This window comes from Rhynchophorus ferrugineus, unplaced genomic scaffold (assembly GCF_030347505.1).
Source record: "Rhynchophorus ferrugineus isolate W39M unplaced genomic scaffold, kcgeb_rfMv2 rfM8, whole genome shotgun sequence".
NCBI lineage: Eukaryota > Metazoa > Arthropoda > Insecta > Coleoptera > Curculionidae > Rhynchophorus > Rhynchophorus ferrugineus.
In genome coordinates, this window is record NW_027472587.1 from 1154348 (window position 1) to 1181252 (window position 26905).

The following is a 26905-nucleotide window of genomic DNA, read 5'->3' on the forward strand; positions in this document are numbered from 1 at the left end:
CTGTTTTTTTCTTATATTTTGTGGCAAATGTTATTTATCTATTTGTGAATCGATCTGTCATTCTTTGATGATGACGAATGAAGACACGACACGTTTTTTTAGGTTTTAACTGTTTGCTAATGAAGTTGTTGAGGATCTGATATATTCGTATTAAAAACAAGATATTTGAGTGAGTTTTTTTTTGGATTAACTAAACTCTAATTTGTTGTGAATGAATAAGAAAAATATGTTGCTGATTATTGTAAAGAGTATTAAAACATTGCAAAAATATTATTTCTATATTTGTAGATGATGTATATGGGTATCAAAGATTATATATTCTTATATTATAATAACTTCAATATTTAGAATTAAAAAGAATAGAAAAAAAGTTAAATGAAATAGTCTGAACGCAACATAATACTTTTACCAAATAATTTACATGAATAATGAAAGTGGTTTACAGTTTGTGGATTTCTGGGAAGGCACTAATTGCCACAATATCCTCCGCTAGATGTATATGGTACAGTTATTCTAAATTACAATTCATTGCAAGTTAAGAGTGTTGTTGGTATGAGAAGCTCTAATTTAAAATACTTTTTCTCTAATTTTATACAGGTAGTTAGGAAGTATTGTCCATTTTAATGGCTTTGAGACAAAAATAAATTACTTGTTACTAAGTAATCCGAGAATATTTATGTTTTTTATTACAAGGTATCTAATTTTCAACTTTTAATTAAACTAGATTAAAAATTAACAAGGTATGTAGTAGAAGTTCGCCAATAAGTAAAGACAAGATGTCAAATATCATGTTATATAATTTTTATATTATAGGTATAAGAAGGTGAGTCTAGATGGATTCAGATTGAAGATATGTATTTCTTAAACTAAACTTAAGAGTAACACAAGTTGATGTGGTATAGTTCTCTTCAATCTTCTGGTTTGATGTTTTAAGGTGAACTCTAGGATAACTTCGTAGATCCATTTAATTTCGAGGTTACAGTGCAGTTCTTCGTTGGTTACGTAGCAATAAGTTAATAAGCAATAACTTTGTTATAATAACATTCGATTATTAGTCGGTTTGATGTTTTAGTGTAACTTCATAATTGCACTCTATACTATACGTTCAAAAAGACATATTATCATTGATCTTAGGTCAAGTTGGGAATATATTTCGATGATGTTCTTTGATTTTGAGTTTGATATGCTCTGCTTTTGTCTGCCATGATCTTGTTACGTGCAAAAAATACTTATATATCTAGGTGTTTTAATCTAATTGACATTTTAGTGCAATTAATGCTATTTTACTTATTAGTAATAGTGTTTTAGTTATTGTTTAGACATGCTAAAATTACATTTTTCGATAATGTTCCGTCATGTTTTATTTATCGAGTTTGGTTTCAATGATTTGAAAGTAGTACCTTTGGAGTGATGCCAGGTCGAAGGCTAATTAAATGCATCAATGATTTTGGTTTGGTACAGCAATACAGCAACAGACTTAAAGTTTTCCTTGTCTCAAGAGATATAAAAGATGTATAGTATAATTCAATCGCCTATTTAGATCGGTGAAGCATGGATGGAATGATATATATTTCCGTAGTAATGAAGAAGGATGAAAATTAGTTGTTAAGTTTTTATTGAATTGAATTTTACCAATAAATATTAGGCTAAGTAATATATATATATATATATATATATATATATATATATATATATATATATATATATATATATATATATTATACAGCTTGCAGCATTGCCAATTTGTAAGAAATTCCCTAGTCTGCGGGGAATCTCATGTTGATTGGGGATAAAGGCTTGGACTTTATTAAAATAAAATTGATGGTGAATGGTACTGGGGTAAAATGCCTTAAAAATTTTGTGGGAGAATACTTGTACTCAAACATAAAAATTGTGATGTCCTTACTGTGATACTGCCGTTTTCGAATGCATTGGTCGAGCGAAATTTCAGTGTCTTTACAAATTTAAAAACTGAGAAGCGCAATCGACTAAATACAGAAACTGTAGTGTCCTTAATGGCATCCAGGGAAGGGATTAATTATTCTTAACGTTATAATTCTAACATTACGCTTTATTCCATACTAGGAAAATATAAAAAATAAATATTATTTATATATATCATATATAAAATATATATATATATATATATATATATATATATATATATATATATATATATATATATATAATGTGATATCCTTCAAATAGATGAGCTATGTGTATAATAACAGTCGTTTACAATCTGTGGTCCCTCGAGGGTTAATGGGCCCCGAATGGTGTTGGTAGCCGCGACCACAAACGAACGACGCTCCGGCGGCACCCTCCTTCTGTCCCGAAGAGAAAAAATGAACTGAAGCGATAACGCGTCAGATGGTCGGACATAAATTAGGGCTGACGGTAAGCGGATTTGTCTCCTTATGATATTTAAAGCTGACATAAATACAAGCCCGTTTTTCGGACCGAAAAATACGAAGTTTACGAGTGTTGACGGTTTAGATTTTCACGTGGTCTCTATAAATTCGTATTTATTGGAAGCGTGGCGATCGATCATCGGCAAACTAGGCGAAGACTAACGACCGAAGGTTCTTTGATGTTTTCACTCACGTAAAGTCAGTTTTAGAAATGTTGTGATTAGAAATGATTAACCCAGATACTATATATACGATTACGCCCTTAAATCACGACTTTTTATTTACAGTTTCTATCTTAAAGCGGATGCCACAAAAGAGTTAATTAAACTAAATTTAAGTTAATTAAATTACTGAATCAGGTCGACATTCTTCAGTTATAAATCCTCTTTTTTTCAACATCATTCTTAGATACGCATAGTAAAATCTTTGTTACTATTACAAATTTATTACTACTTTTCATTTGTATAACCAATAAATTCATCGTATATCCATTGGTACGTATATTCCAAAGTAAAATTAAATTTTAGCAACACCTAGTCATTTTATATAAGTTCGTGCGATTTGGTTAGATCAGATATTCTGATTTTTAAGTTGGTGTGGTTTAGTAGCCCCGTTTCATATTTTACCATGAAATTTTGGATAACTTCGTATTGATGTAACCCATTTGATGATTTAGAGATCATTATGTAGTCCTTCATCAGTTACGTGGCGATAAGCATTGGTAATTAATCGAAGAACTGTGTTTTAGCAACGTTGTAATACTGGTACGATAGTTTGTAATCTCACATTTGTATCTCTATCTCTATTGACTGATAAATCAATATCTTTGATTTAAAATCAACTTGGGAGTATCTTACAATTAACCAGGACAGCTATTTAATTTTGGGTCTAATCTGCTCATCTTTGTGTCTGACATGAGATCAAAACAGAAGTATGACATAGAATTATATTTAAAAAAATGGTGCTAAATCACTCTTGGTTCCTAAAACAAAAATCCAAGTCTTACCTCATTATTTTCTCAGAACAAACTATTCCCTTTTACTTTTATTGAAGTTTTGATTGAAAGGACGTTTTCATTTAATACCGCTGATGTTTGCTTATGTTGGAATATAGGTGTACTCTATAAGAATCCAAAAGTAATCTGCTAATATAGTAGGCTCCCAGCTACCTTGGTAAAGCTTTTGCGTCAATGCATCTTTTAGAATGTTTGTTACTAACTAAAGCCATATCTTCGTGAAGTGCGTGAAGAAAAAGCAATTTTGATAACATGATAATATATTCTATTTTTACACATTACAAAAACATCCTTCATTGTCGGTAAAAGATTCTTGGGCTTTATATATGGGGACCTATAAAAATGCCTATGATTAGCCGATTTTTGCCTGATCAAGCTGAGAAACTTTTGCTTGAGAAATTGGAATGATGCCACTTCATTTATCACCATTTTATTGGCTTCATTACTGGTGATAAATGGTGATACGTAACACCTCATTTTGTATTTGTAGAATAATCATAACATGATCCGTTGGTTCATCCTATACCATTATTGAACTAAACGGCATTTTTTACATTTTTTTTGTAACAACAATTCAGATTTGTATTATATCTGAAACAATACACTTTAGTTACACACGACTTACTTTGATTTCTTATATTACGGTAAAAATAAGCTAAATAATTTCAGTAGGAAAGTATTTTTGCAATAAATTTGCTGCAAATATAACAACGATTAGCTGTTAAAATAAAGTTTGTTTCAGATACAATTATATTTTCATACTATCTATACTTTAACAATCGAATAGCTTCGAAAAGTTGTGAATAGTGTGATCAGAAGCTATTCGGTTAATAACTAGTTGTTTGTTAGATCGGTTAGAAGATAAGATGTATGAAAAAAATTGGTTTTATTTAAGCATATCCGATCAGCTCAATTGAAATTGGCAATAGAATATGTGAATTGGGCTTATGACTATTAGAAACTATTATGACGATTATTATTGATAGTGTTATGTACTTGATATCCTAAGGAGTGTCGTAGTACCTTATGCTTAATATCTAAGAGGACTTGTTGATTTCTCTGATCATTTAGAACATTTTTATGAAAAAAAATGCTTGTTTGTAATAGGTAAAATGGGTAATACATACTCATGTAAATTTTATAATAATATTCGAGAAAAATCTTACACGTTATGCGAAAAACGTGTTAATAGACGATATTTTAATGTCCCAATACAGTCGCAACGGAAACCCATAAATACCTGATTTAAGAAAGGCGAATATTACTCGCTAGAATGCACACCTGTATTCGTAGGAACAATAACCGTATGGAAATTGAGACAGAGCGAGACAGAGAATGACGGGAAACAAGTGAACAAGAGAGCAAACCGACGAGAAGTTTATTATGGCTAATATTTTCCACAGTTTTGAATTCCAAGAATATTCAACTGATGCTTGGGAATACGAAAATTAATGTTATAAATAAATAATAATATTACTTTAACTGTTTTAATGCTTAAAATATAAAAATACGGTTTTTTGTTTCAAAATTTTGAATTACAAAAGAAACTGAAATGTATATATATTATTTTAATAATTAAACGTGGGTGATTAAACTCCAAACAACTCAATTCAGCTTTGTTAATGGTTAATTGAATTACGTAGTGGACTGTCCTTGAACACGTTTCATTTCACATAAACTCACAAGACTTACGACGATTAAAACTAATCTGACCGCGATATTCATCAAAATTAGTCATCTGTCCTTGAAAAAATCTCCATTACTCCCATCGTGCGCCCTTTTCACGCACATGTTTGAGTACACGACCAAAAAAACTAGTGTTAAAGGGTTAGTTGATCGTTTCAGTGTATCATCGGCGTATCGTTGTCATTAAAACTGAGTGGGGTGTACGCGGAATCGCCCTGATCAAGTGCAGCATTGTTGGCGCTCACCATTGCGTGATGTTCCCCATACATTGGTAATCTGTGGCTTTTTTAAAATAGGTCTTGATTGGAGGCCTACTATGTAGACTACGATAAACATTTTGGGTTTTGTTTATCCAATATTTTATGTCTTTGTGTTGTACTGGCACGTTTCGAACATGTTGCATATTATGTATTAGATTTTGTTATGTTATGTTCTTTATTAATGAACATGAGGTAAGAATATTTATAATATATTCGCAAAAATAATTAAATATTTGAATATTGTGGTTATTTTTCAGCGTGACTTTTGTAAGAAAAATATTAGTGTTTAGGATAGAAAGAATGGTTCGAATAACTCATATGTATGTAGCATTATATATAGGAAATACTTATGTTGTGGATATCTTGTGTTATACCTACATCAATAATTTCATAGATAATTATATATGATCAGGTATATGTTCAATGATTTACAAAAATGTTTGGAAATGAAAAACTCTTAAATTTCATAATACATCAATAGAGAATAAACTTGTAATATCAGTATTAAAATAAAACAAGAAATCAGCAAGAGGTATGTATTTTTAAAATTTCCTTTCCGTTCTGTATATATACTACATAAGAAAGTTAAGATGAGAAAAGTATGTAGTGGAGTCAAGATTTTCTAGCCATTTTCCTAACACAGATGCAAAGGCACTCTCAAAACAGTTCGCTCAGAATTGTTTTTAAGTCATAATGATGCAAAGCGAAATAAGTCTTGCAAATTTATACAACATTGCAGTATCTAGCCGTAAAAAGAAGAAAACAAAGGCAAATGAGTAGTAGTGATAGTTAAATAGACAGATTTTAGATTTTTTCTTGGAGACAGTTTGGAAGGTTCAGTTATAGTAGAAACATCAGGGTTTGATCAAGATGTGATAAGACAGATAAATATTTTCAAGTGAACAATTTCGTATTTGTTATATTTGATACAAAAAATGTTGGGAAATAAATTTGGGTACTTTTGATACGCTTCAGAAACCCAATTACAAATTTGAAAGTGATGTTTGCAACAATTCTAGCCAGATATATGATGCAAATGACTTTTACAAAATATATTTGATATTTCCTCATAATTCGGCCCATTATCGGTATAGTAGGCCGTGCGAAAATTTGCCCTCATGGTACACATTTTTACCCTCGTTTTGATGAATGGTCCGAACGCCTTTATAAAATCTCAGAGGCATTTTTTACGTTTTTTTTTGCAGCAGTTGTTCAAGTGGGGGTTTCGTGGCGCAAGTGTCCTCGAGAATGACTCCATCTGTTGCCCCATAGATTATTTTTTAGTTTCGTTCGGAGTTCGTATATAATAAAGACGTTATTTACGGTTAATAGACGCCTGTATGAATAACGTTTCGTTTGCGTAACAACGGCGGGAATGATCGAGTGGGATGGCATGGAAAATCGCTCGTTTTTTTTCCGTGCCTTATGACTAACATTGCACTACGGTTAATTTACCTTGGTCGCACAGGATTCCGCCCCAGTTGGTGTCGCAGATGCACTGCCAAGATGATCCGTTGCAGTAGCCATGTTTGCAGCCCGGATAGGGCTCGCACTGATCACAAAAATCACCTCTCCAACCAGGTCTACAACTGAAACAAAAAAAACATGTTAATGCAAAATTATTCTTCATTTGAATTAAAAACTACCTTTATTATCTATTTATTTATTTATATTTTTGAACAATCATCTCGGCTTGATGGTGTTCTTTTATATTTCGGGATTTGAAAGTAACCACAATTTGTTAACACCAATTATTTACCAAATAAGCTATACCCATTTTTTACTTCTCATTACTTAAATTGAAGCAACTCCAATTTGGCAGTGATATAAAGGATTGTCAAAAAACGATGACCCTCATAATTTTTATTTGCACGAATAATGTTTACTTTTAAATAAAATAATAACTCAAAATAAAGAAAAGAAAAGAATTCAGCAGTTGCTGAATATACTTTTAGAGATTTATTATTCACAGTTTTTCTAAATAATACCGATATGATAAGTCACAACGTTCCATAACACTGTAGGTAAATCAATAAAAATGTTATAAGCAAGAATGTATTGGTTATTTCGAAGAAAATTTAAATTATCCGTACATAAGTTGCTCTTGTATATAGACCTATGGAATTCAGTTTTGGAGATGCTCTGCGAACATAAGTGTTTAAGAATAAAGTATTGCAAATGCACCCGGGTATTATAGGAAAAATTATTTATACCGAAACCTGCAGATTCCAGCTGTTTTAGAGGAAATTAAGAGATTCCCAATAAGACATGAGGAAGGACTTACACTTCCATGTTAATACTAAGATGCTAGAACTAAGAAACAGCACTGAATTAGCACGCAGATTCAAGAGAACCAAACCGTGTAGTTCTTTAGTGAAATTTACGAAATTGTAAAAACAATGAAAAGTACTATTTTATTTTTTATACTGAAAGGGTCTTTAGTCTCTAATAAAGACTAAAAATATTAAACTCTATTAAACTAACTAATTTACTACGAGTAAGAGCAATTAAAATAAAAGGTAATTAATATACTGAAAAATTATACCGAAATATCCAAATAACAATTAAATTACAATTAGCTCATCTTTTTTTACATTGGTTTCTGACTGGTGGTAAAACTGGCACGTCCATTCATGTTAATATTTTCATTTATATTTATTTCAGTATTTCCTAATCTTTACACAACAATCAATCATAGATGTATATTGTAATAAGCTTGTAAAATTTGTGAGTTTCATTAAATTATTAAAATGAAAAACGATATTTCACACCTTGCCTGTATTTATTTAACAGTTAACATAGACAGTGATAATTAAAAAGTAAAAAAAACGTTTAATATTATGCAGATTCATTCAGTGATTTTAAGAATGTTTAGCTTGTTTCCAATCAATCATTGGACATCATTATTATAACACCTGTTAAAATTTAAAAAAAATACTTATTTGACAACATTATTTTTATGGCAGTTAAAATAGTAATCAATCACAAGTATCTCTTTAAATAGATTTCAAGTTAATGTTTAATATTTTACAAGCAATGCTATCAGAGTAGAAGGTTTATAGTGAACACAAAACACGGTTTCTAAGAGACAATAATCTGGAAAAAATAGAGCAATTAATAATATTCCACATCTTAAACAAATTCTTCTCGGAATGTATTAGTGTTTGTATCATTTTGATGTTAAATTCGATGGTTCTGACATTTTGCTACATACAATTAGTGTTCAATTTAGTATGGCTGAGTAGCGGTGCTGGCCACCGAGAAAAATATCGATATTTCGATGTTTTAAAAAATATCGATATATTGTTTTCGATATTTTGAAAAAAAAATCCATACATCAGAGAAAAAAACCTATATTTTTTGCAATTATTGTTTTTAAGAAAATGATTAAGTACCAAAAAAACTAAATATTTAAAATTAAGTACCAATTTAAAGGGTGTATTAAAAATAATTAAATGGTTTTTATCGATATGGTAAAATATCGATATTTTTTCGGCATCCCTATCGCTGAGTCATTCAGTGTCTACAGACATTCATTATTTTTGTTGTTTGATTAGAAGTAATCTACTGTCGAAGCGTATTAAAACTTTTAGTAGCTTAGAGTCATGCTCCTCTATCATATTTCAATTATCGATTGTCGTTTTAATGATTTAAAAGAGGTGCTTCTGACGTTTGAATGACAAAGAATCAAAAAGTTCGAAAACAATGAGTTGAGGACTTACTGGAGGAAAGCTCAGCTAAAATTCCGAAAAAACTTAGCAGTTGACTGAATCAACTGTTTCCAGACGGATTCAGAAATATTTAAAAGGCTAGTGATTTAAAAGGTTTTTCCCTCGCTTTTCTCCCTAGCCGGTTTCACTTTCTTACCCAACCAATGCATCAAAATCGGAGCGATCAAAAGTCACTTCACTTCGTGACTCAACTATAAATTAAGTTGATCAACGAGAATTATTACACTCGGACTAATTTTTTTTAATAGTAACGATCACAAACATAGTCTGCAGTAATAAGATTAGCCTGGTCTGTTCTCGTTTAAATACAAGAGCAATATCAGGGAGCAAAAAAAGCGCCATATTACCAATCACTTCGATACATTACCCGACCAATTATACCAATCGATCTCGTTTAAATTTTTCGATCGTAAACATACGAATCAGCTATAAAACTCACGAAGCGAATACGTGGAAGTTCCCGTAATCGTTTTCTTTTTCTCGCTTTTGCCACCGCCTTTGAGCCACATCTTGATTTTTGGTCGACGAGCGTTCGAAGAAAATCCGAAGCACTAAAGTGATTTTTCTTCCAGTCTTTAATTATCTATGGAGAAAAAGACGTAAAAGAGAACGCTATAAAGGCAAACGTTAAAATATTTAATGCTCATCGGTACTGATTGGGATCGAATTGGTTTGGTGTTTTTGTCGTCATCGAGGAGAACGACTGGTCGTAAGCGTCCGGTATGGGAAGAGTCTTCGACTAATATTCTGTCAAGAAAAAAGTGGCACACGTGGTTTATGGTGGGAAAAGGATTTCGGTGCGGTAATGTTCGAAATGGCATGACCGATGAAGCACAAGTTATGGTCAAAAATTAATTAAATATCTTTATGAGCGAATTTTACTGTTAAACACAAATACTTACTTAAACAATAATTAAGATCTCATCTAGCCGTTTGCCTTTTTCCATTTCCTATATGTCAAACAAATGCGCCCATATTCCATGGTTATAAGACAACGACTAACGTCTATTGTTTATTTAATTTTTTTATATTAGGTGCTTGCGAGTATATCGACATTTTTTCATTTTAAAAATACATGTATTGATAAAAATTGAACCAATTTATATTAAAATAAATATTTTCCATCATTGTCTACACTATATTCAATCATCGACCCATTTTCGTTTTTCTTTGGCATTTCGGATCATTGTCGATACTTATTGCGTTGATCTGAACAAGTGGCAATCAGAAGGCACTACGTCTGGCGAGTGTGTTGTATGCGGTAAAGTTTCCGATTCGAACTACGACAACGTATTATTCATGTCGCAAAATGCGATCGAGCGTTATCATGCAGTATGACTTTGCGTTTGGTGCTATTGTTGGTCTGTTTTACGCAACAATATGTCGTTAAATGTACTCAATTTACGTCGATAGATAAGCTAGATAGATGCAGTAATAGCTTTATTCGCTATTAGCAGCTCAAAATACACTATTCACTCTAGGAATACTCCACTTCGGTAAGGATGTGCATTTTTTACTTTAAAATGCATTTATTAAAAAACTTTGGTGCAATTGACGTCAGTTGACATCTGTAGTAGCTGTTTCATTCGGTTTCAGTAGCTCGTAACGCATTATATCTTGTTGATCTCATCATATGCACAGTAAGACTTTATGACTATAAATATTGCACTTAGATGTCGATGAGGATATCTCTCCTGGACTAACCTACGACATTTTGCACTTGGGGTTGTTATAGTAGATCCACATTTTACCGCCAGTCACAAATGCCACAAAAAGCTTTGCTTTTTTGTTTGGAAAGCAGTGAAACCTGAATGTTCTAATGGTATTTTCAGTAATTTCTAACCCCTTTGGGAACTTTCATCGCATCTAAATGCCTGGGAGCAGGCAGTTGATTCATCTACGGCTAAGCTGTCTGAAAGGTTCTTGAGAGTTCAAGCTGGGATTTCATCCAATAAGTCTTCGAATTCATTGTTTTCGAATTTTTTTGGTCCTTCAGGCCGTTCGTTGTAATTGATATCAAAATCATGACTTAAGTCGTAGAAATGAAAACCTAATTTTCGGGATTTGAAGGAGCAGCTAGATTATCAGATTTTCTCAAATCAAACAGTAATACTAATGGATGAAAAACATTTAAATTTATCAGATTATATAACCTTAAGCAGTGCTTTTAGTGCTGATGATTTTTTGGCGAAAGAAAGAATGAAAACGTACGAGAAAACTAATTGCATTTTAAATGAAGGATATTGAAAATGTTAACAATGGCTATTGATGACTAGTGATTTCAAATAATTACAGTTGTATAAATATTATAAGATGAAAATAAATAAAAATAATACAAACAGCCAAGATCATAATAAATAAAAGAAAATAATATATAAACGGATAGTAAGATATCATGAGTAGAAATTGACTAGCACAAAAAGGAAAAGTAAAAAACTAATAATAAAACGAAAATACAGAACAGACCTAAAAAAACTATTCTAAAAAAAGGTTATAAAATATAGCCAGAGAAATAAAGTTGAAGACTAAAAACAATCAAGTCTAATTATATATTACCAGAAATTAAATAATACGATTAATTATTGTTGATTAATATATACTAAATAATATTCTTATTTAACATAATGTAATGATTCTAAGTTTTAATTTTAGGTAACAGTAACTTTCAGAAATGTATTAATGAAAACCAAGTTGTCTTGTTTGCTTCTGATGAGAATGTTTTTAATAATTATTTAATTATCAACATTTTTATATCACATATAAATTGAAATCACCAAAAAACCTTTAAAGAAAGTTTAATATGTTAATTAATAAAACGCACTTATTACCCATCCAAATTACTGTTTCTTGGATTCTTTATAATGTAGAAAATTATTTTTTTAAATGTTCATTTTATAACATGCCAGTGTGTCATGTCCTATCCTCATGTCCCTATCCAAAATTTTAATTCATTTTAAAAATATCACCACTTATCTGACTTAGGGACTTCTGTGGTTATATTTTGAACTTTCATATTCCAACATATATAGATTTAAATCATCAAAAAGCCTGTAACCATAGTAGCCACCTGTTAATAAAATGCGCTTATTACCCATCCAAATTATTATGTTTTTTTTAACAAAATATTTCAAATTATCCATTAGGATCTTGGATTCTTAATAACGTAGAAAATATATTTTTTAAATGTTCAATTTGTATTTATGTCACTATAAATTATCACACTATATAAATCTCACGTTACTATGCAAAATTTTAATGTGTTTTAGAAATATCCCTATCTATAGGATCTTCTGTTGGTTATATTTTGAATTATCATATTACTTTTGCAACTAACACGTATATACGTGTAAAATTATGGAAATTGTCTAATACACTTGAAATCAATACACAGACAAAGAACACTATTACAATGAGAAAGACATTAGCTATATCATGGTTGAAAATCTTAAAGTATGCTACGACATCGAATCATTCAATGAATCCCTTTAATCGATGATTTGTCGTCCTATTATATAAAATTATGGTTTTACAGGGCAATTTTGAAATATTCAATGGTCTTTTGTTCTATGTCGTTCTTAGTTTTATTTTTGAAACCATCGTTTCACAATGGTACTTTTTCGACAGTCATAAAAGCTTTTTAGTTCCGATTCTATTCATCCAGCTGATGCAACAACTAGAGATGAACATTTAATGTTCCGAATCAACCTAACACCATCAAACTACCGGGCATTATCTTATCAAGGAGATCAAGATAGCCGTCTAGACTTCGACCATTGATAGATGTAGCAGATCCATCAGCTCGAATGCTCATGAATATTCATATGGCACTTAGGGTATCGAACACAGAGAGAAAAAACGTCTTCGTACTTAGTCAAAATCGAAAGAAAAGCATTCCCTTATTTATATGTTAATCAATTATACTTAAGAACAATATAAGAACCACGGTGATTATCTCGTCTGTGCCGTACTTAAGATTCGGACGTTGAGGAGCTAATGAAGTTGTTTGAAGGCACTTTCTATTCGGTTTTCATTAATTACCCGCGGTACCGGGTGGGTTTGGCCAGTCTAAATCGCCACATAAAATTTTAAGACACCAAAAAAGCGCCTCCTCCATTTTTCCTTTCGTTGGTCGGGGTACTAAGAGGACCATTAGTTTTATCGGCCCTTTTAAGAAACTTTTTTTCGTCTTTTTCCTCGATAACAATAGCACTCAACGCTTATAAATAGGATTTTAACAGGACTAGTGGTACTCTACTATGTTTATCATCACGCACTTCCATACCTTTTATCGTGTTAAACTGTTATTGCGCGATAAGTTATAAATTAACTAATAAAATTCAGATTTAACGTCACTATTAGTGACAATCTGCTTCAGACATTATTTCATCAACAATTTCAGAATAAACTATAGTAAAAACTGTTAAATAAAATGAGATAATAAATAGAATAGTACCAATTTTTTTATTATTAAGTAACAAGCAATAAACAAAATATTTATATATAATATATACGAGATTGTATTGACAGCTTATTTAATTTATTTCTCATCGAATATGGATAATATCAACAGAAAATGTGCGTTATGTTTACAATTATAAATTCTGTTCATTTTTTACTGCCCAGTTTTCTTGCTTCAAAAGAAAGGACCCACACCAAAGGATATTGATATTGAGTATAATTTGCCACACGTAGAATGTAAACATTCGACGATTCAATTAGCCACGCCGAAAGAAGTGACCAGAGTTATTAAAGTTGACATTAATACAAAGAAATCACCAGGCTGTGACTTAATAAGAGGAGAATTGCTGTAAAAGCTATCAAGAAAGGGAACTATAAAACTCAGCAACATAATCAAAGCAGTATTTCGAGAAAAAACGTGTCCCAGACGTTTGGACATTATCATGATCCCCAAACCTGGAAAATTATGAAATGAAATAAAAGCCTATAGACCTATATCACTGCTGCCAGAAATCTCTAAGATTTTTGAAAAACTCCTGTTGAAAAGAATAAAACCGATTATAGAGAGAAAAAACCTAATACTCTACAATTGACCAGGTGCATAGAATAACACATGTAACTGAAACTGTCTACGAAGGTAAAAATATATGTTCATGCAATATTCTTAGATGTAGGACAAGTCTACAGCTAGAATGTTTAGAGTCAAAAAGAGACCTATATGTTACTAAAATACCACAAGGAAGTATATTGGGGCCAATTTTTTACCTATTAAATACAACTTGGAAAATAAACATTAACGAAAGTAAATTTGTGCATGTTCAATTCACGTGTTCAGGACCACCAATAACAATAAATAATAATATCATTCCATAAAGCAACAACGCTAAGTATTTCTGAATGAATCAAGAATCAAACCATTTGATCTTGTATAGTGTAGTGTATTGAGGTGCATTTAATAGAAAAACAGCAGTGGTAATACATAAACATTATTATATCAGAGTCTAAGATAGGACCGATGGGTCCTCCTAGATATATATCTAGATTTAAGTTATTATAAAGACAAATTGCAGGTTAGTCGGCAACTATTAGTAATAATGAAAGAATTAAATTTAAAAGAAGGAAAGGAAGGATATGAGTAAGAAATTGATATACAAATGAAAATAGAGAAAAGAACATGCCTAGGCTATACAATATAGATATATAGCTAAAGAAAATAAAGTTGAAGATCAAAGAAAATATAATAGAAAAAAATTAAGTATATGAATTAAATAATATTTATTAAAATATTTAAATGGCTCGAAATAACCTTTTAAATCTGTTAATGTTATAGCCTAGTTCTTATTTGATGTGCTTTAATGATGACTTAACTTTAGGTAACAGTAACTTTCAGAAATATATTAATGAAAACGAAGCTGTCTTGTTTGCTTATGATGGCAATGTTTTTAATAATTATTTAATTCCAAATTGTTATACCCTATATGTATTCCTGATATTTCTTTATTACTTATTATTCTTTATTTATTTCTTATTATTAAGTTATAACCCAACAAATAACATTCAGTATAACCGGTATAACATTTTAATGATGATTTTGGTTGAAAATTAAAAATAAACTAAAGAAACTAGTTGTACTTTTAATTTCGATTTATTACTTAATCTTCAACAAAAGCTTAGCTTTCAGAATTCATTAATAAAATTTAAAATATTTTCTATTTTGAATGTTCAAGCAGCGGGAAACTTTCAGATATTCGATCAAAATAACGGATGTTTTAATTTCCCCGATGTTTATTGATATTTGAAATTTCTTCTTGTAATGCATGCTAGTTTTATTTATAGGAAGTTTTTGGGTGCTTTGAAATTGTTTTCGGTGTCAAATAACTTCCGTTAATTAATCAATTAATTTATTGGATAACAAATACATTTTAATATAAAAATTAATTTTTATTTAAAACAGCTTCGTAAAGCAACATAATGTTACATAAAGACTGTGATTTAATTTAGCGATTTTCTTTGTAAATTTAATTTACATAATTGGATATTTTTGAAATATTTTTAATAATAATAGTCAACTCATTTTCAGTTATTAATATAAAGGGCGGTTTATTTATTATTATACAACATTTGTTCTAATTGGTCTTGTCAATCACTTTTTTGTAAGTTTCCAAAAATTCTCGGTAACTTTTAGACAAACTTTTCTTTGAATTAATTATTAAAAAAAATGTTTGTTAGTTGGCCTACATACTATATGTTGGAAAAATATATCTTGTTTATGCGATGCGATATAGCATTTACTTATTGTAAATTCTTTAGAATTCTCAGAATTTGTATTTATAGATATAAGGTTGGAGGAAAGGTAATTTCGGTTTTTCCTACTTGATGCGTTTAAAATATTGTTTAATCAAGCCATACTATAGCAAGTTTGAAAGCTAAAAAAATTCCATAGAACATTCTAGATGTTAGGGTAGCCTCCTTAATTTATTCAACCAATGTCCATTGAACATCGATAGTAAAAATCTTTTGAACCATTTATATAAGACGGAAGTCCAAAAAAAAAATCTCGATGCTTTGTGATGGTTTCACATGAGTTAAGAGTGAAACATTTAATGGACCGAAACAAATGGTTAATGAGTTGTGCATCATATACGGTAGTAACATGTGAAAAAGGTCGTGGCCAAAGTTTGGAGAAACTTCCCAAACAGAACAAGAAAGATTGAAGGCAAACATTTAGATAAATTGGATGGCACGTTTTGATACATCCGCCGTATAGCCCGGACCTTACCCTTTCCGATTACCATTTGTTTCGAACTTCTTGTAAAAACAACTTGGTTTAGTTTTTTGCCAAGAAATCTCAGAAGGAATATAGTAGTGAAATTATGGTTTCATCAGAACTTTTTCCAAAGACATATCAATCATTAGCCATTGACATTGCCATCAGAGGAAATTCGTGTTGAAAATGATGAACAAAATCGAAACTATTTTTTCCCTAAATTATTATATTCCTAATGGCTCACATCTATGTTATTATATATGTTATAACATATGTTATTATTAGTGAAAATCTGTAATAACAACATTGTTAAAAACTTTTTGGTAATATGAAACTCCATTAACAACACTATTCCTAAAATATTTTTTAAAAACCGCTAAAAATCTACTTGGTTGTTTTTTCTGATGAAGATGCCATATTTTCACTTGTCATCTGTACATCGTCTACATTAGTAAAACCATACCAGACTAGTTTAATAAAACCCGGCCCCAAATCCATCAGACACAACATCCCGATATTGACACAACAGGCCCAAAAAAAAAACCCGGCAAATTATTTTCGTGTGATTTTTTGTATCCTGTGCTATCGACGAGCTCACCATAACGGGCCTATCTGAGTGAGTAGGCTCACGATTTGCCGATTGTAATTGCCGATGATTGATTGTCTTTCCAATTAGGCTGAAAGTAGAATGGGCATGGTCCCAACAAATGCATTAATTAAAGATTGATTTTATATTTCTTCGACAAGCAGACGAAAAAACACCTGTTAAACATCGCCCGTCAGTTCTTGCGTGCGTTTTTCAAATACGGTAACGGTTTTTTTGTATCGAATAAACCGGCCTTGTGTTATATTGTTTAAATATTTATATTGTTTTAATATTTAGTTGATGATGTACTCACAGGAACATTGGTAAATAATATTCATGTATATATTCAGGCGGAATTTATATATGAAGCGATTTTATCAAGAAAAACAATTCAGTTAGCATGACTTAAACATATTTCTTACTATCGAGTGGCACCCACTCGGAATTTGGTAAACTTCGACAGTGTCCGCTTCATTTTGTGAAGTTGCCTTTTTGTTTACTTTTTTGGCATTTTAGCAATCCAGATATATAATTCAATCAGCAGAATTCTGCCATTTTTTTGACACTGATTGTCTGGAAAGATCTCAATATGCATTATTTAGATTACAATGAATGGTTTAGTATATGCGCACAGTTCATATAATACCCACATAATCGTATGTATAATTGACCATTCTAAAATTTACTGTTGAGTGAAAACATCAAATAATCTAGAATATTTAGATTTTGTGATACATTAATAACTCTATAACAATAATAATTAAATTGTTGTATTATTATAGTGTTGTAACATTGGTATTAACATTGGATTTAAAATATAGAAGAACAAAGGTGTGGAATGTAAGGTTAATTTTTAAAAGTTATGAAATCCAAAGAGCATCAATTTTGTGTTTAGTGAGAATATTAAACGCCAAATTTGTAACAAAACATTTTCAACGACATCAAATCCGACCGAATTCACTCTGAAATAGCTGCCAAATTCAAAACGATTACAAGAAGCAAAGAAGAAAATTATTATTGTTGTTCATATAAAAACATTGCAAAATGTATGAGAGAGAAAGTATTCAATGTACTAGGAGTAATACTAAAGACAAATTATAATACATATTATTAAACATTTTGTTGAAATTAACCATCATTAATACTCATAAAACCATAAAACTATAATAACTATACTATAAAACTATAATACTAAACCATAAATTTTTGTAAAAATAATGATGTATTTACTGGAGACTTTTTTCTGATGAAAAATACGATGAAAAATAATGAGATAGATATATAAATAGAATATAAAATATATAATAAAGTTTAAATAAGTTTAGTGTTTTTCACTCAGTTCTTTTTCAGTTTTTTGTAGTATAATTTTCTAATAGAATATGCCTTATTATTTCCAAACGTTTCCTAATTTTTATTTATTTGGTAAACACAATTGTAACACTTGCAATTATTAAAGGATGCATATAATTCCATGGTTAAATATTACTTTTATTCATATTATACTTTTGAACTGTTATATTTGATTTAAAATGATTTTTATAAAGTTCTTGGTATTATTCTTAATATATTATAGATGATGATATTTGTACCAATAAAGTTTTCAAAATATGAGCTAGAATTAATATCATTTATATCATATTCTTGAAAAATACATATAATTTAGAAGAACTGGCAACATGGAAAATAAAATTTTAGTGCTCATGTCAGGCATCCCTATGAGTAGACTTTGTACGAACTCCACCTCCTCGAGCTTCCCCCTCCCCCTCGCCGAAAATACGCAATCAATTCAGTCTAACTGATCACATATCTCCAATTATAGGCTACAACTTCCGCTGTCCGCTGTGCTTTTTTCCGTCTCCGCGAAGGAGACCTATGCAGTTAAGCGGTAATAAATCGATTTTAAAAAGGCCTCGACAAAAGCCAAAGCGTTCAGCAGAGATTAGAGTCTTCTTCTCACGTATACAGATCGAGGCGATCGCCTAATCTGAATCTGATGTAGTTTCTTCAATAATTGACGTGTCTTCTTTATGTCGATGCCGTTCGATCAGACAATTGATATAAGAGACATTCGGTTTTTTTCCCGGTTTCAGTTTGCGAGCTAGCATACTCCCGTTTGTTTCCATGGTATACTCGATTACTAGACGTACTTTTTATTTATATTTATTTTTAACATAATTTTTGAGTTGTATAATTAAATTTGGGTGAGTCTTAATAATATATTAATAATTTACAATATACTTAAATTGCAAATTAATTTTGAGGAATAAACATATTTTTCTCAGCTATAAAGATTCCCATTTACATTTTCTGCTTACTTAATAGACTACTGAAAGTCACCAAAGGTCATTGGAAGTTGTAATTTTGTGACTTTTTCTATTTTTATGAAGATACGAGTAGGTCTTTGGACATATTCAAAAGACGTGTTATTTTCTCGGAATTAGCCAGAGCAATTAGAAAAAGTAGTAGCAATTAACCCTCTACATTTACAAAGGAGTCAAATTCGAACACAATAATTAGGGTTTTAATGTTACCTTTTGTATTAAGACTGAATTTTAAAGGTTTTAATACTATTACTATTCAATTAGTGGTTCTACTTACTTGCATTCTCCAGGAACATCACATTTTCCGTGCACTGGATGACATCCATTCTTGCACACAGCTGTAACAAACAAAACACGTTAACACAATCTATGTTTCAACGCTCGATGATGGATGCTACTTACCAATATCACAAATGTTTCCTCTCCATCCTTCTATACATTCCTTATCACCATTAGCATCACAGATAAAATGGCCGAATTTGTCATCTCTCGGCCGACAGAATTTTGTACACGTAGAATTGTAGTAGTGGGTGTCGCATTTGACGCGCACCCTGTATGTTAGATGGGCTCGGGGACCCCTATGGTTCAACGTGTGCCATTCGGAACTGGGGTCGATTATACCCGAATACGTAGCCTCCTCGATTATATCGTTGGTGGCTGAAAAAAAGAAAACATTCATAAGAATATATAATTTGTTGTTGAATACATAATGTTGATATTTGACACTGATGTACTGTTGTAAATAAGACTGGCATTGGTAATAACACTTATTAAATAATTTTCAGTAGGAATCTCTTTTTAGTGTCTGCACATGAAAAAGCTGCACCGTGTTAGACAAAGTGGTGGTGAGTCAACTGACATAAATGATGGTCAGGAAATGGAAAGTGAGGTCAATGTTTCGTAGCGCTTCTGATAGGTACGACTAAAAATGGCGAATCTTGAAATTTTGTGTTTTTATTTCTGATAAAATTTTAATAGTGTCACCTTTAATTTTAAAATAAATGTATTTTTATGAATCTCTCTATATATAATCTAAAATATTATTATTTATTACAGTCATCTAGCCTATTCGAGTATTTATTTCAAACACTACACGGCATCGCGCTGTATACTTGAATTCAATTAATGTCCTCGGTATGTTTATTGGTGCACAACAACAAACGATTCATACAAATGCAAATTTCTTTATGCAACGACCTTTTCAACACCTCTATAAGATGGCTAACAAAATTGCGACAAAGTCCGCGACCACAGTGCGAAACCATCGTCGTTTCATTTGAATAAAACCACCTTCTGGCGCGCTAAATGGCGCTGTAGTGTGTACACAGGTCGGGTGTTGGGTTAGATTTGCAAATCATGAAGCGTGGGCGGCGGACATCCATTAATAAATACTTTTAGAACCGTTTTAAAATCGGTTACCAGTACTATCACAGTTAGGGCAAACAGTAGAAGCGTGTTCACAACATTTTTAGCAAGAACAAGTTTAATTGTATTAAAAATATTATAGTTAAACAAAAAACTATATTTTTGAGGATTGCTTTCTTAAGGTTATGGTAGTTTATGGTAGTAACGGATATAGAGAATGGTTGAAACTTAATGACTTGCATTTTTTCAAAGAGTTTTATAGTTTTCAAACTATATATTAACTTAAAATTGGGATGCCATCCGTATTGTTTTAAAAAATCTGTATAGTTCATATATAAGAAATAAAGCTCTAATACGCTAAAAGACGAACAACAAAGAACTGGCGTTATTTCATTATGATTCTGGTTGTTGGCTGAATAAATTACCAAAATTATTTGGAATATTATAATCATCTGGCGTTTTTTCGTCCAAAAAACGTCTAAGACTCCACGTCCTAAAAACTTTAAAGGATTTAACAACTGAAAAGGAAAATTTCCATTATTTCATACTATTAATATTCTCATAATTATAGACTAACAAAAATTGAAAAGGTGAACAGAGAAATATCTTGCACGGGATTTTAAATAAACAACTATCAGTTAGAAAGTACTGTTTCTCAGTCATGTCGATTCAAATAATATAGCTGAATATATCATTAAAAAGGTATAAAATTAATGAAAAAATATGGAGAGATTCAGAGAACCAATAATAGATTGGTTCTAAAATTTTTCTGATTTTGATGACTTAAAATTGAGATAAAAAATTAAACGAAATTTCGCTGTTTTACATTATATTTGGAACGATTATAACAAAATATAGGCACCGTTAAAAAGTAAAAATCTTGGAGGCAGAATGGACTGAAATTTCGCGTAGACATTTCGTCTAAATGACATTCAACTTACTTTTTCATATTTGTTATATTAGAGAGAGAGAAAACCTTATACCTACACGCCAGTTTCCACATTCCACAAATAGAAAATATCACGATGGCTATTCTTGCCGTCGGAGCCAATTGTCAAGAAGTCATACGAAAATTACAACAGGCAAGTGACATACAAGCACCAATAATAATAAATAATACTATCATTCCACATAACATCAACGTTAAGTATCTCGGAATGAATGCTGATACAAAACTTCGCTGGACGGAACATATAAAAAAAGAAAAGGAAATAAGTGGGTTCTAGGCACATAAATTATAAAAAAAATATTTATTGTAACGTAAAGATGTTCAGATATAAAATTTTTGTGTCTTGAAAATTTTTGATACAATTTAGTTCAGTTACAAAATGAAAATGGCGATTATGAATGAATACAAAAACTAATAATATGAAGTAGGTAGAAAAATGTTCTTCTATCTAGTATGTGCTGTTTAATGCCTCCTGCAAAAGACGCAAGACATTAAGGCACTTTCTTCATTGAAAGGAACACATTCTGTTGCACCTTTGTCTTTATAAACATCGTTTTTGTTTCTTTTGACGTGGTGAAGTTAAGGGCGCTCGTTCATCGGTATTCCGACGACCTCGAGTGGCTCTTTAAGAAGGCGACTGCGCATCCAATTACCGAATTCAAGTGGTAAATACGGTAGTTTTTGTTTTTGTTTCGGTCGAGTGTTTGATTTTGATTGTCTCGCCGAGTGATTGCTCGCTTCGTTTTTATAGATGCGTGTGAATCTTGGCTTTCGGTCTGCGTATCGTATTGCATGAGATAATTACTGATGCGTCCCGTGGATGTACGTTCAGTTATTTTTGACGTTATTAGTTCGTAAACTTGTTTTGATGGGTCACACGAGTTCAGTGTCATTGTAACTTTTCGCAGAGGACGTGTTCCTTATAATACATGTGGGAAAATAAACTATGTCTTGATTAGTTGGCGTAAATCTTAATAAAACACACATCTTTTCGTGATCTAGAATTTGTATTGCTGGGGCGACTTAATCGCCAACAGCAGCTTCTGGAAACAACTATGAGGATCAAATATCACAACATCTGATTGTCTACTGATAGAATTACTATTCCTAATATTTGTGACATGAGAAAATAATTATGACCCGAGACAACATAAAATATCGTGTTGTATCCAATGTCTGGTGAAACTAGGCCAATATAACAAATGGATTGTAAAGAAATAGAAAACAAACAAAACGCGTTTTTTGTTCAAAATTGGCTTTATTTATCAACGTAATCTCCATTAAGATCCACACAATCATTCCAGCCCTGCTCTATTATTTCAGTACCACTTTTGTAGAACGATTCATCTTTTGCCACAAAATAGGCCTGTCACCAGTTGCTGTCCACTCAGATGACGATCGTTTTGATTCCGGAGTGAAGTGATGGATCCATGTTTCATCCATTGTCACACATCGACGCAAAAATTCCTCATAATCATCAACACGTTATTGTTCTTGGTCAACAATGAGCAAACGCGGCACCCGCTTTGCAGAGAGCTTTCTCATAGTGAATTTCTTTTGCTATTTTTACGATGTTAGCTAACTCACGCAACTTCATTTTTCGATTATTCAAAACCATTCTGTGGATTTTTTTAATATCTTTTGATGTTGCCACATCATTTGGACGTCCACTGCATTCTGCATAATCGGTGTCTCTACGACCACGTTGGAAGTTAGCAAACCAACGTTTTATTGTTGTTTCTAAAAGTTTGAACGTTATTATTTCCCATCAAGAAGCAGTGTAAAATTAAAATACGAAATTGTTCTTGATCCATTGTTTTGAAAATAACAAAAGTAGTGTCACTCTTAGCATAATAACTCACAAACTTATGAGTAGAATATCATGAAATTTTGCCACATTTATTTTGAAGGTTAGTACTAACTGAAAAAGGAGTAAATGCAATAAAACTAGCGCTATCTATGTGTTAGGTTCAAGACTTTTGAGCCCATGTGTTAAGAAAGACAACGAGCAAACAGAAAATACGTGTTCATCAAAAAGAATGTCTCATCCGCTCGATGTCCAGTGTCCCTGATAATGAAGGTTCAGGTACCGCTGCTAGACGAAACGCGTCAGAATTTAGACCTGGTTGAGGACCCCTTATAACATTTCTGCAAACAGTTTGGGTAACATATTGTTTAATTTAAAATCAAAAGCCTACGCCACATCTAGAAAGACAGAACAAACTCTTCTTTCTTCATATGAACTTCCAATTATATAAGTAATCTATGAATTTACTCAATAATTGAGTTCTTTTATATGAACGAAAATTTAACTAACGATAATTTTATATAAAAACATCACCACCATCAACGTTAATAACAACGGTAAAAGAACATATTCATACTGTAAATTCTTAAAAATACCAGTAAAATAAACAATAGATAATGTCTTGTTAACTTACCGAATTTTGAAAAATTATTGTAATCCACAGCCTGTAGGATCAAAGTGAACGATCTCTGTAAAAGAAAAAAAAAAGAATTAATTATATAAAGAACAATGTAGACTATGCGTTTTAATACGATAACAATCAGTCCCAAAAAATATAATTTGAATTTTTCGGACACGATAAACCAATTCTTTTAATTAAATCGATTTTATTAATGTCCGAGTTAGTATAGACAAATAACAAACCATTGGCGTATCATATATATTTTCATTATGAATAATATAAATGAAAAAATAAATAATGAATAAAGTTTTATTAAATTTCTTTTAAACAATGTTGCATGGTCAATCGTAATTTCCAGTATTATATTAATTAATATTATACCAAAAATTACATTATTACGTTACAGGTGAAAGATAAATCATTGACGTATTGTATATTATTTTTATTAAGAAGTGATTTTGCATGCACTAGCTAACAAAGCCATATGTCATACAGAATAAATCATTGATATATTACTATCTCTCGTTTTACTTTTTTAGTAGATATATTAAGTAAATGTCGACTATTTTTGTGACACCTGTGTAGTAATATTGCTTCTCTCTACTATTTTTAGTTTATCTTCATCTTCATTACTTTTATTGTTCGATTCAAAGAAATATGTGTCTGGAACCCACCATATACTTTTAGAAACTTATGTTGATCCTCTGCCATACCCCAAAAAATAACTTTCAAACAGCTTGCCAGGCAAACAAAATCCTGAGAAGCATGATCAGAATACATGCAAGCACCTAGAATTTTTGTTTGCTCTTAATCCTAATTTTTCTTTCTGTTACTAATTATTCAAATATACTTCCAGGTATACATTTTTTGGCTGTTATAACTGTTTAACTGTTATAACTGTTATAACTGTGTAACTTATAATTCTTCTTATCTTTTTCCAATATATCCTTAATACCTCTTTTAATAATTGGCTCCTATGGATAGAATTATAAATGCATTCAAAATAATGATTTCATAACGAATATTATTTCAACAGTTTATGTTCTAGTGTAATTTCTATTGTATATTTTACCATTTAAAATATATTGGTGGCTGATTATTATCGCTAATACATTATATATCGCATACAGTAGTTTATAAGCTCGATTAGTTTTATCTCTGTTGTTGCAGTTAGCAAAAAAAAACGTCTACTGTTCAGCAGTCACCATTAGCAACCAAAAAAAACGATTATTATCAAAGTAATCGACCCACCAAAATTCCGATAGATGATATTTCCTAATCTTAAGGCGTCCTACTCGAAACGTCATCACTAGGAAACGGTCACCGAGCTTTTTATCTGCATCTTTTTCGAAACGCATTGTCGTTCAGATTTGTCGCGGAATGGGACATGGGCCACTGGACGACGACCAAGACGTACATATCTATCAATCGGACTGGTCGTCGTTATCTATTGCGCAAGCGCCCGCCAATAAAAGCTTTTCGATGTTTTCGTGTGTTATCAGTTCCTTTCAATTAGTAGGGATCGTCCCGAAGTCGCGTGAGTCTAATTGGGTACGAGGGTCACTTCAAATATGTCCGATAATTTTTTTGTTTAATTATAATTAACATTATATCTCTTAATTTTATAATATCTTAATATCGTTTTTTAAAATCAAATATCAGAGATTATTTCACTTCTTGTATCTGTAATGTAAATTACTTTATATTAGCGTTGGGAACTATCGACTGAAAATAGCAGAGACAGTCGATAGTCGTACAACAGTGGAACTAGTCGATAGTAAAAAAATAGCGATTGAAAATAGTAATTACTATTTTTGTCACATGCACACTTGGGCTATTTTTCTATTCTTGATAACAGACGGAGATGTACGAATTCCTTCCAGTGCTAATTTTAAGAAAGGAAAGGACGGAGATAATAGTTTGATTCTGCAGTACGGATCAGTTAATCTTATATATAAAAATGAATCGCAAAATATGTTCCTAAGCGCATAACTCAACAACGCCTGGACCAATTTGGCCAAATCTTTTTTTAAAATGTTCGTTGAAGTTCAGGGATGGTTTTTACGGCGAGAAAAATTAGAATTATTGCTGGAAAAACCCTAAAAATAGCCCTTTTTGTTTGAATTTGAATCAGTTGACAATTCATCTGTCATCTGTCAAAAGTCATCTGTAACAGACAACTTTTTTTTTTAAATTTGATATGACTTGAACTCAAATCCTTTTAAGCCGTACGAATTGTTTTATTTATTTAAAATTTGAATTAAATTTTAAACAAATAAAAAATTTTAAATAAATAAAACAATTCGTACGGATTAAAAGGATTTGAGTTCAAGTCATATCAAATTTAAAAAAAAAAAGTTGTCTGTTACAGATGACTTTTGACAGATGACAGATGAATTGTCAAGTGATACACGAAACAAATTCGTATATCGTGTTTTGTGCAGAGTGTTTAGTTAGTTAGTGTTTGTTTAGTTCGTGATTAGTGAAAAAATAATTTATATTTGATATGCCTCCTATAAGACGAAGCAATTTAGGTAGAAGAACCAGAAATGCTATAAACCAAGCTAATTACCGATCTAATCGTACTGCACAAGAACGTGACGACGGAAATGAACGTGAAAGAATTCGGATATCACAAACGCGTGAAGCGCGAGCGCGACATTCAACTAATAATCGCGCAAGTTTGAATCCAGCTGCTTTCAGTTACGATGTGTCAATTGACTACAGTAACTACCAATGTGTTGTTATTGGTTCTATGAACTTGGTTTGCTCACACTGTAAGGCATTAAAATACAAAAACGAAGCCAATGGATTGTGTTGCGCAAATGGTAAAGTGAAATTGATACAATTGGATCCACCACCAGAACCATTGTACTCATTGGTTTCAGGAATAGGAACAGATTCTATACACTTTTTGACACATATTC

At 31.3% G+C, this 26905-nt stretch overlaps 1 protein-coding gene across 4 annotated transcripts in view; it reads right to left on the reverse strand.

Annotated features, from left to right (window-relative positions):
• The window catches only part of Ser (protein serrate), a 318726-nt gene that overhangs the window by 64887 nt on the left and 226934 nt on the right, over nt 1-26905 (reverse strand). For all 4 annotated transcript variants that reach the window (XM_076412423.1, XM_076412422.1, XM_076412420.1 and 1 more), the window contains exons 3-6: nt 23991-24045; nt 19638-19892; nt 19513-19573; nt 6828-6961 (exon numbers count right to left, since the gene is read on the reverse strand). In XM_076412423.1, the coding sequence (XP_076268538.1) occupies nt 6828-6961; nt 19513-19573; nt 19638-19892; nt 23991-24045 (505 nt within the window). The remainder of the gene's footprint in view (nt 1-6827; nt 6962-19512; nt 19574-19637; nt 19893-23990; nt 24046-26905) is intronic.